This window comes from Oryza brachyantha, chromosome 11 (assembly GCF_000231095.2).
Source record: "Oryza brachyantha chromosome 11, ObraRS2, whole genome shotgun sequence".
NCBI lineage: Eukaryota > Viridiplantae > Streptophyta > Magnoliopsida > Poales > Poaceae > Oryza > Oryza brachyantha.
The window spans coordinates 2,378,774-2,394,496 of NC_023173.2; the positions used below are offsets into that span (position 1 = coordinate 2,378,774).

At 40.0% G+C, this 15,723-nt stretch overlaps 2 protein-coding genes across 2 annotated transcripts; both read left to right on the top strand.

Annotated features, from left to right (window-relative positions):
• Window positions 1-6,628: 6,628 nt before the first annotated feature.
• LOC102703623 lies at window positions 6,629-9,544 on the top strand. Its single transcript, XM_040528893.1, has 3 exons — window positions 6,629-8,050; window positions 9,037-9,134; window positions 9,249-9,544. The coding sequence occupies exon 1, from the start codon at window positions 6,715-6,717 to the stop codon at window positions 8,014-8,016; it is 1,302 nt and encodes a 433-aa protein (XP_040384827.1). The 5' UTR covers window positions 6,629-6,714; the 3' UTR covers window positions 8,017-8,050; window positions 9,037-9,134; window positions 9,249-9,544.
• Window positions 9,545-11,032: 1,488 nt separating this feature from the next.
• LOC102703907 (tubby-like F-box protein 13) lies at window positions 11,033-14,726 on the top strand. The gene is made up of 5 exons (XM_006662698.3): window positions 11,033-11,385; window positions 11,660-12,145; window positions 12,339-12,426; window positions 13,322-13,454; window positions 13,551-14,726. Exons 2-5 carry the CDS (start codon window positions 11,798-11,800, stop codon window positions 14,305-14,307), a joined length of 1,326 nt encoding a protein of 441 aa, XP_006662761.1. The 5' UTR covers window positions 11,033-11,385; window positions 11,660-11,797; the 3' UTR covers window positions 14,308-14,726.
• The last annotated feature ends 997 nt before the right edge of the window (window positions 14,727-15,723 follow it).

Genomic DNA, 15,723 nt, shown 5'->3' on the forward strand with positions numbered 1-15,723 from the left:
ATTTTTACAAGGAAAGCGTAAACAAGAGGGCACCGGTCATCGGTCGAGCCACCGACGTGCTCCCGCACGTTCGCAAGCGACCACGGAGGAAACTTTTCTCTCTGTCCATGTGTACGTTTCTCAGATGAATAAACCGTAATCGTGATTTTTTTAAAAAAAATTATATGAAAGTTATTTTAAAAAATTAGATTAATATATTTTTTAAGTTTAACTAATACTTAATTAATCATATACATGTGGCTTTCTTCAAACTAGCCCTGACTTGTCAAGAGGAAACTACATCATAAAGGTGGCATGGGTATCTAGTAGATACCCAATGGATATCACGACCTTATACCTACCTCCACGAAATAAAATTCTACCCACTATATTACCCAGTTACATTTATGGGTATAATTTTTTCTCATACTTATACCCATGTGGGTATTTTTTACCTACGGATAATCCATACCCAATTATTACCCACAATACAATAAAAATAACAATACAAGATCAACATCAATTGTAGTATTGTGCTATAATTTAGCAATAAACAATGAGTACCATAAAAGTAGTTGGCTAATACTTTACCACATAATTAGAATTTTTTTTATGTTAGACCGAATTTTTACAGATAAATGATATTATTTATTTTTATTTATTTTTAGTGGATATCCATTGGGTGATGGGTATGAATACTAACTACTCATACCCAAACCTAATTACCCATCGGATATAAAAATTTCTCACTAAGATATCCATAGGTATAAAATCTAACCCATTTAGCCACTCTAATGGGATAAATACCCGTCGGGTATCCGGTAATGGTTCCTCATTGCCACCTTTAACTACATGTTAGCCTGACACAGGCCCATCTAAACTGGATCACTAGAAATGGTAGCAACCCAACTCGGCCCATGAAAATATAGGCCCTACCAATAGTCAGTCACGGTCCAAACTGAACTGAAGCTACATAACGTTTGGACCGCTACCAACGGTAGCTATACAAAATCAAGGCCCATCTAAGTCCATCTCGCCACCAACGGGCCCACTTATTAAGGCTGGGCCGCGGGTCGCTATCTCGATTGGGCTCACTTTCTAATCCGAGCGCTCTGAAAGAAACACTCAATTTTTCTAAAATTATATGTTTTCATTAAAAATTTATAAAAATATTTTTCTTCGAAAGAGAACGCAGTATAACGCAGACACTCACAACGCACGCACACAAACCCCCTATGAGCACCTCCGAAGACTGGCCGGCAAATCCTAGAGAACCACGAAGTCACCGCTTGCAAATCCTAGAGAACCACAAAGTCGCCACAAGCGGCTCGATGTCAACGGGCACCAAAGCCGTTAGAGTCCTGGAAAATTTGCTCCAACAAGGAGTCGAAACTAAGATCTCAGGTGCTACTAAGGTCTTTGTAACCACTAGGCTACATGCTATTTCGCTATAAAAATGTTTTTTGGTTTGAAAATTTTGCACTTTTATGGCGTGGCAACCGACCATTGGCCTCCTATGTGTTTTATCGCCAGGGGTTGTCTGCAGCGTAGCCAATTTTACGATCAGCTCCATTAACACACATATATTATTTTTTCTTGAAAATATTACACCAAGCTCTATGGTGTAGAGAGTCAGTATAAGATTGCCAACCCCTCCCACGAGTGTTCCTATAAATTTTATAGGCAACCCCCTGTTATAGGAAAAATCCCTCACATGTAGGGTGTTAAGTAGAAGAGCGTTCAACGGTCACTTGCATGGGCTTTTTGTGCGCCTACTTAAATACCTGGTCCTGTCGTGCATTTCCATGAGAGGGGAGGAGGGAGATGAGTAGTGAGCTATAATCTTATAGTCAGCTTGAACATAAGAACCAAAAATTATGTGAGAGAGACATGTGAGTCCTACATTAATGATAAAGAGCTAACTACTATATGAGTAGGCTAAGAAAAGACTACAAGAAGTCTTATAATCAGCTTGTTGGCTATATTATTAGCCTTGCTCGGAAAGGGCTTCACTTTTTGTAGGTGGCCTCTTGGTGCTAGATAAAGCCTAGTAGTAGAGCGTTTAGGAGTCACATGCAAATATGGCATGCCCGGTTGGCCCCGTTTGGACGTAAATTCTATGATCGAGAATGTCACGGAGCAATGTGATCGAATCCGGGTCTGTTCATTTGAACCAATCGTCGTTTGCCATACTGTAAAAAATTTCCATAGAAGGATATTTATTTTTTTTTAAAAGAATTCTAGTAGATGTTGGGTATATAGATCTGCAATTTTTTAAACTAAAAATTATTTTAGTGAATATTTAATAAAAAAAATCTCTGCCCACTTGCCTCGCTGACAAAGGCCCCACCTGTCAGCCTAACACAAAAGTTTTCTCCAACTTGGCTTAGCATGACCCGGCGCCGCCGTTCGCCGGAGAAGCCCCGCCCTGGCGGCCTGCAGCCCTGCACCCGACGCCGACGTCGGCGGTTCTTGTGATCGATCGCCTTCCGCAAAGGTAATTTGGGTGCCTTTCTTTTTTGTTTGCTGGCCTGATTACAAAGCCTGATATATAGTGGAGTACAGTAGCAGATTGGCAGAGAAGCCATTAATTTTTGTAAAAATGCTACACGTACGATTTTTGCGTACGACCGTTGTACGATCTAACAGTCGGACGAGCGACGGGCGTGCTGCTAACGACGGATGAGCGACGGCGCGCACCGCGCATGCATACGCTGCACCGTGATCGTACGACGATGGTCATACGATGTAGCATCGTTGTAATCTTTGTTTGTCAAAGATAATGGAAGATTAGAAAGCAGGATCACCGAATTGATGGTTGTAACGACACGTTTGATCATATCGCGGCTGACGACGTTCAACTGTTTGTCACTTTGTCCGAAGCTTTTTGTTAAAAGAGATTCCTCCGACCATGCCAGCGCCACCATAGTAAAAATTCAGAAAGTGCCTCTTGGTGAAGCCTAGGAGACAGGCATGGCATTTTGGAACATAGTACTGCAACTTCGCTAACACTTGGAGAGTAAGATGGTGTTTGTTTATAAGGACTTACTTTTAGTCACTAGTCATATCAGATATTTGGATACTAATTTAAAGTATTAAACATAGACTAATAAAAAAACTAATTTTATAAATGAGAACTAATCTACGAGACCAATTTTTTAACCCTAATTAATTCATAATTAACAAATGTTTACTGTAGTATCACATAGGCTAATCATGGATTAATTAGGCTTATTAGATTCGTCTCGCGAATTAGTCCAAGATTATAGATGAGTTTTTATTAATAATCTATATTTAATACTTCAAATTCGTATTCAAATATCCAATTTGACATGGGCTAAACAACCTCTTTAGGTGTTCTGCAACTTCAGATTTCAGAAACTGACTCTTGGTGAAGCCCAAGAGCTGAGAGACAGCCATGGCATCTATGGCAGTATATGCTTGAGCTCTGTTCTTGCACTGCACCATGATTGATGTGACCATGTCCTAAAGTTTAATGGGATTGCATTTTCTTGACAGTTTTGTCAGAATACTGTAGTATATCCAAACAATAAGCTGCTACTACGAGGCTAGGATGCATAAGAGCAAGTTCAATAATACAGTCAACTACTTAGCTTTAATTTATCTATAATTAATTTAATAGTTAATTTATATAACAGTTACCTAAAAGCATTAGTATATGGTCTCACGTGTTATTCACACACCGTGTTTTAGAGTCCGTGTACAGCTGGTTACAAATTAGTAGTCCACCTCTCTTCTCTCTCCCCTCTTATCTATTTAAAATATGCTTATAGCTGGCTTATAGTCTTCTATTGATTCTGAGCTTTGCATTTCTGCAACACCATCTCTGTACGTTAGCTTAGGCTGCGTTTAGATCCCAAAAATTTTGGGTGGGAGGTCACATCGACGCATACGATCGTACATTTGAAGCAGTAAATGTAGTCTAATTAGAAAACAAATTTTAGATTTCGCCTAAAAACCACGAGACAAGTTTTTTGAGACTAATTAATCAGTCATTAGCACATGCTGGTACTATAGCACTTATGGCTAATCAGGTACTAATTAGGTTCAAAAGATTCATATCACGATTTTCTCCATAACTGTGTAATTAATTTTAATATCATATATATTTAATACTTTATTTAGATGTCCAAAGATTCGATGTGATGTTTTTGGAAAAAAATTTAGGAACTAAACGGGGCCTAAATGTCTGAGTGTTGCACCGGGTTATTAAAAATAACAAAAATAAGTATGGTTAAAAAACTATGTTTAATGGGTTGAAATATGACTGCACATGTGTTATACTGTGCTTAAAAAAATACTCCCTCCGTCCCAAAACAAATCAACTTTTTAGTTAGTTTTTAGATACAACGTTTAACTCTTCGTCTTATTAAAAAAAATTTAGATTAATAATTTTATTTTTATTAGATGATAAAATATGAATAGTACTTTATGTGTGACTAATTTTTTTTAAAATTTTTTGAAAATTTTTTAAATAAGACGGATGGTCAAATGCTCGATAAAAAAAATCAAAAAGTTGGTTTTTTTATGGGAAGGAGGGAGTAACAAATTTTTTCATCTGAAAAAACTAAAACTAAAACATCATAATTTTTAATTGAGTTGTGTAGGTACGCAAGTTGAAGGGGCAGTGCGATTTCACACGTAGTTCCACTAATATAATGTCCTACGTGACATTGATGGTGCACTACTACTGTTTTGTATGGGAGCATAGATTTTGACATTTTCCGTAGGAAGTCTCGAATAATTGAAAAAAATCAAACGATATATTTATAAATAATATAATTTATAAATAAGATTTTTATACATGCGTTCTTATCGATTTAAAAGACAAGACTAGAAAGTAAACTACGATTAAAAAACCTAAAATCTACTTCAAATTTTAGTAAAATTTTAGCTTATAAAAGATGAGATAGAAAGTCACTCGTCATAAACAAAAGTTACAGTAGATTTTGTTGAGAACAGCCTCATTATCATTACAAGTGCAATTAAACGACTCTCTTTCGAATCATAACATATGCTGAGATCACCATTTGGCTACCCCACGAACCATGCATGGTACTTACATTTATTTTTTCTTCAGGTGTGCACAGCATCTTGCCAAGTTGCCATAACCAAATGAACCCAACCACCCCAGAGAATGGGTGTAGTAGTAGTAAAGTATTCGTCTCTATCACAGAATAACTCTATTCTCACTATTCCAAGTATACAAATGCACAAATATAAGGATTAAAATATTTTCTATTTTATCTAATCTCAACACAATTAATCTTCTCTTTATCTACTTTTAATACATTTATTAATAATCGCTAAAAATCATTTGAACACAAAAATGTAAAGCATAAATAATTTTATTTTGGGACATAGCTACAGTGTGTGTGAAATTGTCGCGACGTGGCCCGTGATGATGGCTCGCTGCAAAGTGGGGTCCACCCCACCCCCCGTAACAAGAAAAAAGGGGCACGCCGACGTGGGGGTCGCGCCGCCCTGCCTCCCCGGCGTGACCCCACACGCGCGTTCGTTATTCCAATGACATGTGGATCCCGCATGGCAACAAGTGCCGACGTGGAGTATAAAGTACACTCCTCCCTCCTGCCTTTCCGTTGGGCTTGGCACTTTTTCTGGGGCGACTCGTGCTCCGCGAGGTCCAATATTTTCGGCGGCGGCGACGGCGGCGGCGACGGCGGCGGAGGCGGAGGCGGCTTCCCTACTCCCGGAGCTTCCGCTGGGTACTGTGAGTTAGCTTTCTCCACTCCCTCCTTCCCCTCCCCTGATGGCTTTCGTTGCTCGCCGCGGCGTCGGTTGGTTTCTCTGTTCTCGCGTGGCGTTAAACCCAGTGACCTTGCCGCTTCCTCCGTCTAGACGATGAGTTTGGGGGTGCTCGGCTGCTCGTCACGTCGGAGTCGGAGGCGGTGGCCGGAGTCGGTCGGAGCCGCTGCCACCTGTCTGACTGATTGCTCCTCGTGGTATCGTAATCGTAGTTTATTGTGTCTGCGTGTTTGAGCCATGCGAAGACGGAAGAACGTTTGATGCTCGGTAGGTGTGGTTCGTGGATTACTAGATGGATGCCTTATTTGTGAATGAAAACAATGTTTTAGTGAGATCACATAGGGTTCACTCTACGTTTAAGTAGAGCCGAAGCTGAAGCACGAAAATGGTTGCAACATTTTGTTTATCACGAGCTGCTTGATTGCTTACCACTAGCTAATTTGCTATTGCACTGATGTCCTAAAATTGTTCCACTCACCTTACCCAGTAAAATGGTTTGTCCATGCATGTTTGATTTGCCAACTTATGCTTCTCATCACCTAACTTGATGGATGCGGTTTAATTAGATTCTTCAGAATACCGTAATTTTTAGTGCTCCATTAGTATCGTGTTTTCGGATATTATAAACACTTTAGCCAATGGCTCTGATACCATGACTCACGAGTGACAGGATGAGCGCATGCCATTTGTTGTACTAATGTAAAGTCTCATGCAGTAGTTATTCTTATTTGGTGAGCCTGGTTACAGATGGATTCTAGTTCAGATAATGTTGTGTGATTTTGAAGGTTGAGATGTATAGAAATGTGCAGTATACATGTGTTGGATCTCAAAATTCCATCCTAAATTTCCATTTCAGGTCATATAAATGTGACGTCCTGTGGCACTTATGTATCAATTTTATATGGTATTAGCAAAAGGTTGAAGTGTTTGAGTGATCATTTTGGGGAAATGGAAGGCGGCGGCCTACCCCCAGGAAATATGATGCAAGGACCTCCTTGTGGGAGTTTGGACTTCCCTATGCAAACGAATCCTCCACACTCAGGAAACCAGGTCTTCAACCAACCTCAGATACCAGGGAATTTTATCATTCCTATGGACAGGGCTACAGGGCCTGATAACATCTCTGACGGAGTTCAGTTAGGACAAGGAGGAAACATTTCACACCATCATCACCACAAACACCGCTCAAAGAACTGTGGGAGTGATAATGAGGAGCATGATATGAACGAGGATGCTGTTGATCCCCAGACTGGGAAAGACAAGAAGGGCACTGCATGGCATCGGATGAAATGGACAGATTCAATGGTGAAGCTTTTGATTACTGCAGTATCCTACACAGGGGAGGATCCCGGAGCTGATTTTGGTGGTGGGAGGAGGAACTATTCAATGATGCAAAAGAAAGGAAAATGGAAGGCAATATCAAAGGTCATGGGCGAGAGAGGTTGCCATGTGTCACCGCAGCAGTGTGAGGATAAGTTCAATGATCTCAATAAGAGATATAAAAGACTAACAGATATCCTTGGAAGGGGTACTGCTTGTGATGTTGTGGAGAATCACACACTTCTTGATCACATGGATATTTCTGAAAAGATGAAAGAGGATGCAAGGAAGATACTGAGCTCTAAGCACTTATTCTACGAAGAGATGTGTTCCTACCATAATAACAACCATATGAATCTGCCTGAAGACCCTGCACTTCAGCAGTCACTAATGTTTGCTCTTAGATGTAAAGATGATAATGATTTGAGGAGGCATGCAAGAGGAGATGCTGAACAGGATGATGATCAGAGTGAAGATTCAGATTATGAGGAAAATGACGAAGCAGTTGATACCAGTATAAGGGGTTCCTCAATGCATAAAAGGATGTGGGATGTGGTGGATCATGGTGATGTGGGTTTTGTGACCTCATGCTCTAACGATGGTAGTGGGAGGTCTGCTCCCTATGACACCATATTGGATATCAACAAAACCTTTCCAGATGGAACCGATTTGGCTTTGGTGCAAAAAGACTTGGCTCTGAAAGCAGCAGAGATTCAAAAACATCGTTTGCAGATTGAAACCAAGGCTGTGCAACTTGCAAAGCAACGTCTCAAGTGGGAGAGGTTCAGGGAGAGCAAGGACAGGGAATTGGAAATGATGGCATTGGAGAATGAACAAATGATGCTTGAGAATAAGCGGTTCGAGCTTGACCTAAGAAACCAAGAGCTAGAGCTTGAGATCAAGATAAAAGGCAATGACAATCGTGCATGATCTTTCTTCCATTAGTGCTTTAATTTGTAATATGGTAAGCAAATGGACTAGATTTTTAGTTACCTTTACTCAAAAGTACTCAATATTCATAATTTGAGTAGCTTCTCGTAGGAGTTTTTTCATGACAAAAGTTTTTAGGTATTGTTGTGCTACTAGTGTACTAGATAATGGAGCTATGGAAGTCATGCATTGTGGCTGTTTCTTGTTGATAGTGCTTACTTCAGTTTTATACCCCAAACCCTAGTAGGACAAAAATTAGTCCCATACTCCCATCTGTAGATGGATGCATCAGTTAGATGGAGATTTTACTGTTCAACAGCAAAGAAGGCATCGGTTAGATATTAACACTCAAACATGAGTGATTTCATGAATAGTACAAGTATCTACTGCAATGATTGTGGTTCTATACATGGTGTATTTGGGGTAAAACATGATTAGTGAATACTACAAGAAAACAAAAGGAAATACCGGCATCACCAAGACATGAATAGTGATGGTGCTTGCATGCGGTGATCCTGTGGTGTCAGATTGGCACTCCCAAGCTGAGTTTCAGTATCCAAAAATCTTCATGATTCAAAGAGTATATATCTTCTTCCCCTGATAAAAAAAAGATTATAGTTCTTACTCTTGTACGGATAAGTTGCTAATTGGCATGATGTTTCTTATCTTGATAAGAAGTAGCTTCTGTTTCTTCAATTTCAGAACCAATGTTTATCTATTCATATGTAGAGTGCTTCTTTTTAATATGATGGAATGCATTGTTAGTTTGTTACAAAGATGGTTATCATTCGCGAATGGAGGTAGGTAGTTTGCATCTAAAAAAGGATTACATTGTTATGGTCTTTTACTGAAAGGAAATGTAGATGGTTTATCAGGGTACAATGTAGTAACCTGTTATCAATGCATTATATTCTGCACCGAGTTTTGTTTCTTCCATGCCCTTCCAATAATTTTACATTCTCTGTAGAACTGAAATACTGATCATCTGAAACTCGATTTCGTTCCATGGAATTGTTTCAGGTTGAGGATGAATTCAATTCAGGGTTGTGTTTGTGCAAGATGGTACAGGTGGCAGATTGGGCTCCGACAACCATTTCGATGCATTAGAGCTTAGCTCAGTTATCTCCGATTCTCTTATTGTAAAATTTTTCCATTGTAATACTGGGGCTCGCCAGAATTTTCGTTGTTTTCTCTATCCAGCTTTGGTTTACTGGATTATTCTTGCTAACCAGGAACGACAAGTCAAGTCAAAATGTGGTGGTCTACTAGTCAGATGGGTCTCTGCGTGTGGGCCCTCGGGCGATGTTGACCAGTCAACTCGTATTGAATGGTGGAGTGGTACAAGCATGGACTGAGCATTTTTGCTGCTTGTTTATTGGTGCTGTAAATATCACAATTACCACTTTATTATTATGCCCCTACATATACAGTAATTACTACTAGTAGTATCTTGGATCCAATCAAAGGGAACATGTCATATGGGCATATCGTATGGCTGTTAGTTTTGACTTTTGACCAAGGGTTTGGTGGGCCCACAACCAGCCATTGCCTTGATACAGAACCGGGGACCATACTGGCAGTGGCTCTGTTCCTTTTCTTTTTTACCCTATGTGCAGCGTGTCGGAGAGAGCGTACGAAATTTTGACCACGTAAATGCAAGTACAGTGCTCCCGTAACCCACACATTTGCAAACATAATAGTCGCATTCCCGTTTCGTTAGCGCTCGACTGCAAAGCTTTTTTAAGTATAAACAATAAAACTAATTACTATAAAATTAAAAATAATAGTAAGATGCTAAACTGTTATATATAATTTTTTACACCGTCTCCAAAAAATATAAGGGGTTCATCGTTTTGGCAATATTTTATCAGCATATAAATTTTTTTGAATTTTGGAGCTTTATTTTGAAGTTGATTTTGATATTTTTAAGAACACATATTCAAAAATTCTACCCATAAATTGTTTCTTTAATTGCTGATATGTTATTTCACTACATTATTATAAGCAAAATGATGAGGTTGTAAGTATTTATAGACTATCTATGAAATACTAATGTTAAGATTCACTTTTCAATCATTGTCAATGTTTGAATTTGGAAATTTTAGATTATTTTAAGCACATGAACACCTGTTGACTGAAAATGTACGTATTTCGTGACATATAGATGTTTACACTCTCTCCGATCGTAAATACTGGATGTTTTCGTCTAGACAAATGGCTTGCTTGTAGCCTTGTTTTCCTGCTAGAAAGACACGTAATATCGACCGAATGAAAGTATTCTGATAAAAAAATGAATCCTAGAAATACATGTATTTTGGAATGGATATGCTAGGAGTTTTATGGTTTTTTAATCAATAATTGGTCAAAACTAGGTATGGTCTTATAAAGCCAAAGAACTAAAATACCTGTGTCGAATACAAAATTCCATATGATTTTATATACTCGAACAACTATATTACCCTAGATTTTTATTAAGATGATGTCTGGTTCACGCTTTTATTATCGTGTGCCAACAAATGTTGTCACATTTAACTAAGGTGATATTATTAAATTGAAAACCACACCATACACCATGACAGGCCTAAGAAAATATTCACACTTTTCTGAGTCATTAGGTCTAATTTATGATTATTTAACCTTAAATGTGATAAACTGAGACAACGCGGCGCAAATTTCAGGCTGCGTTCTTTTTTGATTAAAAAAAAGTCAGAAATTTTCTTTTTTTATTATAACTATTTAGTGCTATAATGGAAAAATCAACCATGGTATGGGTAAAAATCAGATGATAAATCTAGTTTGATAAGCATGTAAAAAAATATAACATTACTTAGATATTAATCATCTCACTCTTACAAAATAAAATTTCATCTTTATATTAATTCTCTCTATCATTTATACCGTGAAAAAAAAACTTCCAACGTTCGCTTTTCTTCCCAGACTTGGGAGTGTGGGACCGCACCTACATGTGGGAGTGTGGGACCCACTACACATTAATTAATTAAGAAAAAACAAATAAATATAAAAATATTCCCCTAACACTCGTCTCCTCTCCGACCACACGCCTCCTCTCCTCTCCCTTCGCTTCGCTTTCCACCCTCCGCCGATTCCGGCCATCTCCTCCTCCTCCTCCTCCTCGCCGCCGGCGACTTCTCCCCCACGCCCCCTCTCCCACTTCCTCTCCAATTTACCGGCTGCCCCTACTCCACCGCAACCATACGCTATCGGTCGTCGACCACGGGCTCCAGCTGCGACGGGGAAGGCGCTCCTCGATCCGGCGGCAGCAGCGGCGTGGGCGCTCGATCCGGCGTCAGCAGCCATCGCCGCCCTCTTCCACGATGCGCCCCCTCCTCGTCGCGCGACCGTCACAAGGTTTGCAGTAGAAAAAATTAAAAAAAAATAGAAAAAAAACTGTCCTTTTGTTTCGATCGATTGGGAACCCGCCCACCATTTCGCCTCGTAGCTTGGGTCCTTGCAATCGGTGGAGCCGTGGAGGGAAAATTAACGTTGCTGACAATCGCCATTGTTTGACCACCTAATCTTCACCCCGCAGCGCAGGGGCACGTCGCTATCCTTGAAGCATCCCCGTCTCTTTGAGGAAAGAATGACCAAAGACTAGTTTTGACTAATTCATTTTGTGTTGCAGGTCCTTTGCCTGAGTCAATAGGGAAGAAAATTTGAGTTGGCTGGAATTACGTTGGAATGTTGTTAGTGTTGTTGGCCAAAAGTAGATCCCTTTTGGTAGTTCAGGAGGAGGAGGAGGAGATCTCAGTTTTCAGAGTAGATGTCGTTTCGCAGCATCGTGCGCGATGTAAGGGATGGCTTTGGGAGCCTATCAAGGAGGGGATTTGAGGTCGCCATTCTCGGCCATCGCAGGGGGAAATCTCATGGTGCTGTCCATGAGTCGCATGACCCGGTTCCTGTAATCCAGAGCACCTGCTGGGCTAGCTTGCCTCCGGAATTGCTTCGAGATATCATCGAGAGGCTGGAAGCAAGTGAGGCTACATGGCCTTCTAGGAAGCATGTGGTTGCTTGTGCGGGTGTCTGCAGAACATGGAGGGAGATGTGTAAGGAGATTGTCAAGAATATAGAGTTCTGTGGGAAGATCACCTTTCCTATTTCCCTTAAACAGGTGATGATGCAAACTGTGTTCATTTTTAGTTTTACATTGTTGAGGAGCAATCTCAGTTCATGCATGTTAGATGATTATCCTTTGAATGATTGTTGGAATGCTAGCATTATAAGATAGAAAGAACACCACCTATCACAGGATTATTATTTGCTTATATGCTAATAAGCTCATGTTGTTCCTCTTCTATGTACAGCCTGGACCTCGAGATGGAACTATCCAGTGTTTCATTAGGAGGGATAAGTCTACCCAAACCTACTACTTGTACCTCTCTCTTGGCTCAGGTAAGTTATTTGATACTTCTCATATGCTTTATATAGACTCATATGTATGCTTGTGGGCTGTAGAATGAGCTCATTATTTTCTGCTGGAGTTATGGTCGTGTTATATAGCAAATGAAGAGCTGTTCTTTATTAAGCCCTTGCATAGGACAGATGGTTATGTACTGATCATTTGATATGAATATGGTTGAAAAGGTTCTTTCTTATTTGTCGTCGTCTATCGTCGGCAATCATTCTGCTTTCTGCACAAGCGTTGTCTTTAATTTCCTTGATATATTTGTAACCGAAATAGGATACAGCAGACTAATTGTTCTGTATTGAAAAACTGCCGTTTTCTAGTATCGTAGAATTTGGTCATGCACTTGTTCTACTGTTTCACGCAACCTATACAGTGTGGTAGTAACTACTGCTGATGTTTGACCATCTACCGTACTTGACGATCTGAAAAAAATTGACCTGAGCCATGATAATGTCATGATTCATGACAATAATTTTTAAACAACAGAAAATGTGTCCTTCATTTGTTGAATATGTTCTAGTTGTTAACTTGCTGTGCATGGGTATGTTTCATCAGAATCCTAGCCTTTCTCTTTGTTAAAATCGTTTGCATTCAAACCATTTCACCTACAGCATGACAACCATATCATGTGAGTATATCCACAAGTGTGACTGGTTCAATAATTATTTGAGCTGCTGTGTCTTTTGTTTGGTTGTAATTGAATGCTATTTGTCTGCTGTGTTGATTTGGGTGTCACACATGCTGTCACATTGTTAGTTTCCAATTATAGAACAAGTATTCCACTTGCACATATATGTTTCCTTTCTGGGATACTAAATTATTTTATATTTCAGTAACAGTATTACTTATTTTATATGTCTTGATTTTTCTTTTCTGCAGCTGTGCTTGTCGACAATGGCAAATTCCTTCTGTCAGCAAAAAGAAACTGCCGTGCGACATGTACAGAATATGTGATATCTATGAACGCTAACAATATATCTAGGTCTACCAACACGTACATTGGAAAACTGAGGTATTAACTCGAAGAAACTACAACCTTTTTGCAGAGCATACCCCATTTTCATCTAAAAAATGCTGCTGCTAATATGATTTTCATTTCAAATTGTAGGTCAAACTTCCTTGGCACAAAGTTTGTAATATATGATACCCACCCTCCGTACAACGCAACCAGTGTTTCACAGCCAGGGAAAACAAGCCGAAGGTTCTATTCCAACAAGGGAACAGCGAAGCTTCCCTGCAGCACATATAACATAGCAAACATCTCATATGAGCTGAACGTCTTTGGAACTCGGGGTCCTAGGCGGATGCGCTGTTTAATGCACTCTATCCCTTCCTCATCTCTTGATGCTGGTGGGAGTGTTCCTTGCCAGCCAGATGGTGTCCTTGCCCATTCCCTCAATGAGTCCTCCTTTAGAAGTGTCTCCTTTTTGAAGTCGTCCATTATGGACCATTCCATGCATTTCAGCAGTGCCCGGTTCTCTGACTTCTCAGTTGGAGATGGCCCAAGGATTGGAGGCAGGGAATTGTGCAATGATGAGGAGTGCAAGGAGACACCTTTGATCCTCCATAATAAGGCTCCAAGATGGCATGAGCAACTACAGTGCTGGTGCCTAAACTTCCGGGGCCGAGTAACTGTTGCTTCTGTCAAGAACTTCCAGCTCATCGCTGCCACACAGCCTGCTGCAGGAGCCCCAACTCCATCACAGCCTGTTCCACCACCCCCACCAGAGCATGATAAGGTCATACTGCAATTTGGGAAGGTTGCCAAGGACATGTTTACCATGGATTACCGCTACCCGCTTTCAGCATTCCAGGCATTCGCCATCTCCCTGAGTAGTTTCGACACCAAGTTGGCCTGTGAATAGTTGTCAGGCCACAAGCATCGTGTATGCTTGGTTGATGCCCTGATGGTCTGACATGCTCCTGAATGAAGCTGACCATCCCAAGTTTAGATTGGGATACCGTTATGTTGTTGTATGTTGCTGAATGCTGATGTTGTTTTAACTCACAAACACCTGAAACAAAAGGTTATTTTGGCATTTAGCATAGGGTCTATTTGGTTTGGAGAAATTTCATAGGAATTTCAAGGAATTGAACCGTTTCCTATGAAAATCCTGTAAAATTCCTGCATTCCGTAGGCTTTATTTATTCTGATTTTGCTTTGTAATTGAATGTTATCTCCATTTCTTTTGCCTCATAGCTCTCTGAGACGTGTATTTGTATGTGCATCGGATAATTTTAGCAAAATTCATTGACTCAGTGATATATTAACTGTGAGTGTTAATCCTTTGTTGATTCGAGTTCAGATGATTCCAATGGTGTGGTGGAAAATTGTACCTTGTATTAGGCTTAAGTAGTTCAGTGTCACCATCAGAAATCACATACTACTATGTTTGCTTCCAAGGGAGGCCATGTGTTAGGCTTTTGCAACCAAATCATGAAGATCTTATCCCAGTTGGCGCTAAAATAAGCAGATCTTGAACAATCCATGTTAGCCTGCATCTCCATCCAAGTAAAGATTCGAAAGTGACCTCATATTTTAGATACAGTGCTTCTCTTTCTAGAGTTAGGTGGCCAGAAAGGGACAGCAGAGGATACAACATCTGCTAACTTTCTACCAGTAAAAAAAAAAAAGAACAGTGACTTTACCCTGAATTAATGTAAACCAGCATCACTCCCTGCTTAGATCAGGAGATAGCTAGCTAGACTGAACTGTCCCTGCAATCAACTTGGGAAGCATGAACAGATTTCCTGCAGCCCAATAAATACTGAAGAATCATAGGTGTGCATGGAGAAGAATTTGGGACCAAAGCATCAATTCAGATAGTATATATTCCCATAAGTGAGAGGGAATCAATTCATACTTGATGTATTTTGAATTCATTTTGATTCCCAAAAGCAAATCAAATGAGACTACGTGTCTGTACTGAGTACCAGGTAGGTATTTTGTCAGGTAGAGTCAGTAGTTCTGGTTCACTGCTCGTCTCTGGCTATTTGTCTATATACAAATGTGTGGTCAGACTTCAAGTCCGAACTTTTTCAAGTTGATTGAAATTGGCCTGTGGTCTGAAGTCTGAACATGTTCAACGAACAACTAACACCGCTATCTGTAATCGTATGGTCAACACTTCAGTCGGAACTTTGACCTGTTCATGAGACCTGGTCCATCTATACGCTCTTCTTTTATGTTCACGCATTAAGAGTATCAGGTATTTCTCTTGGAACCTCGATCTACATCTTCATTAATTTCACAGAAAATAGGTAAAATTCCTACTTGAACG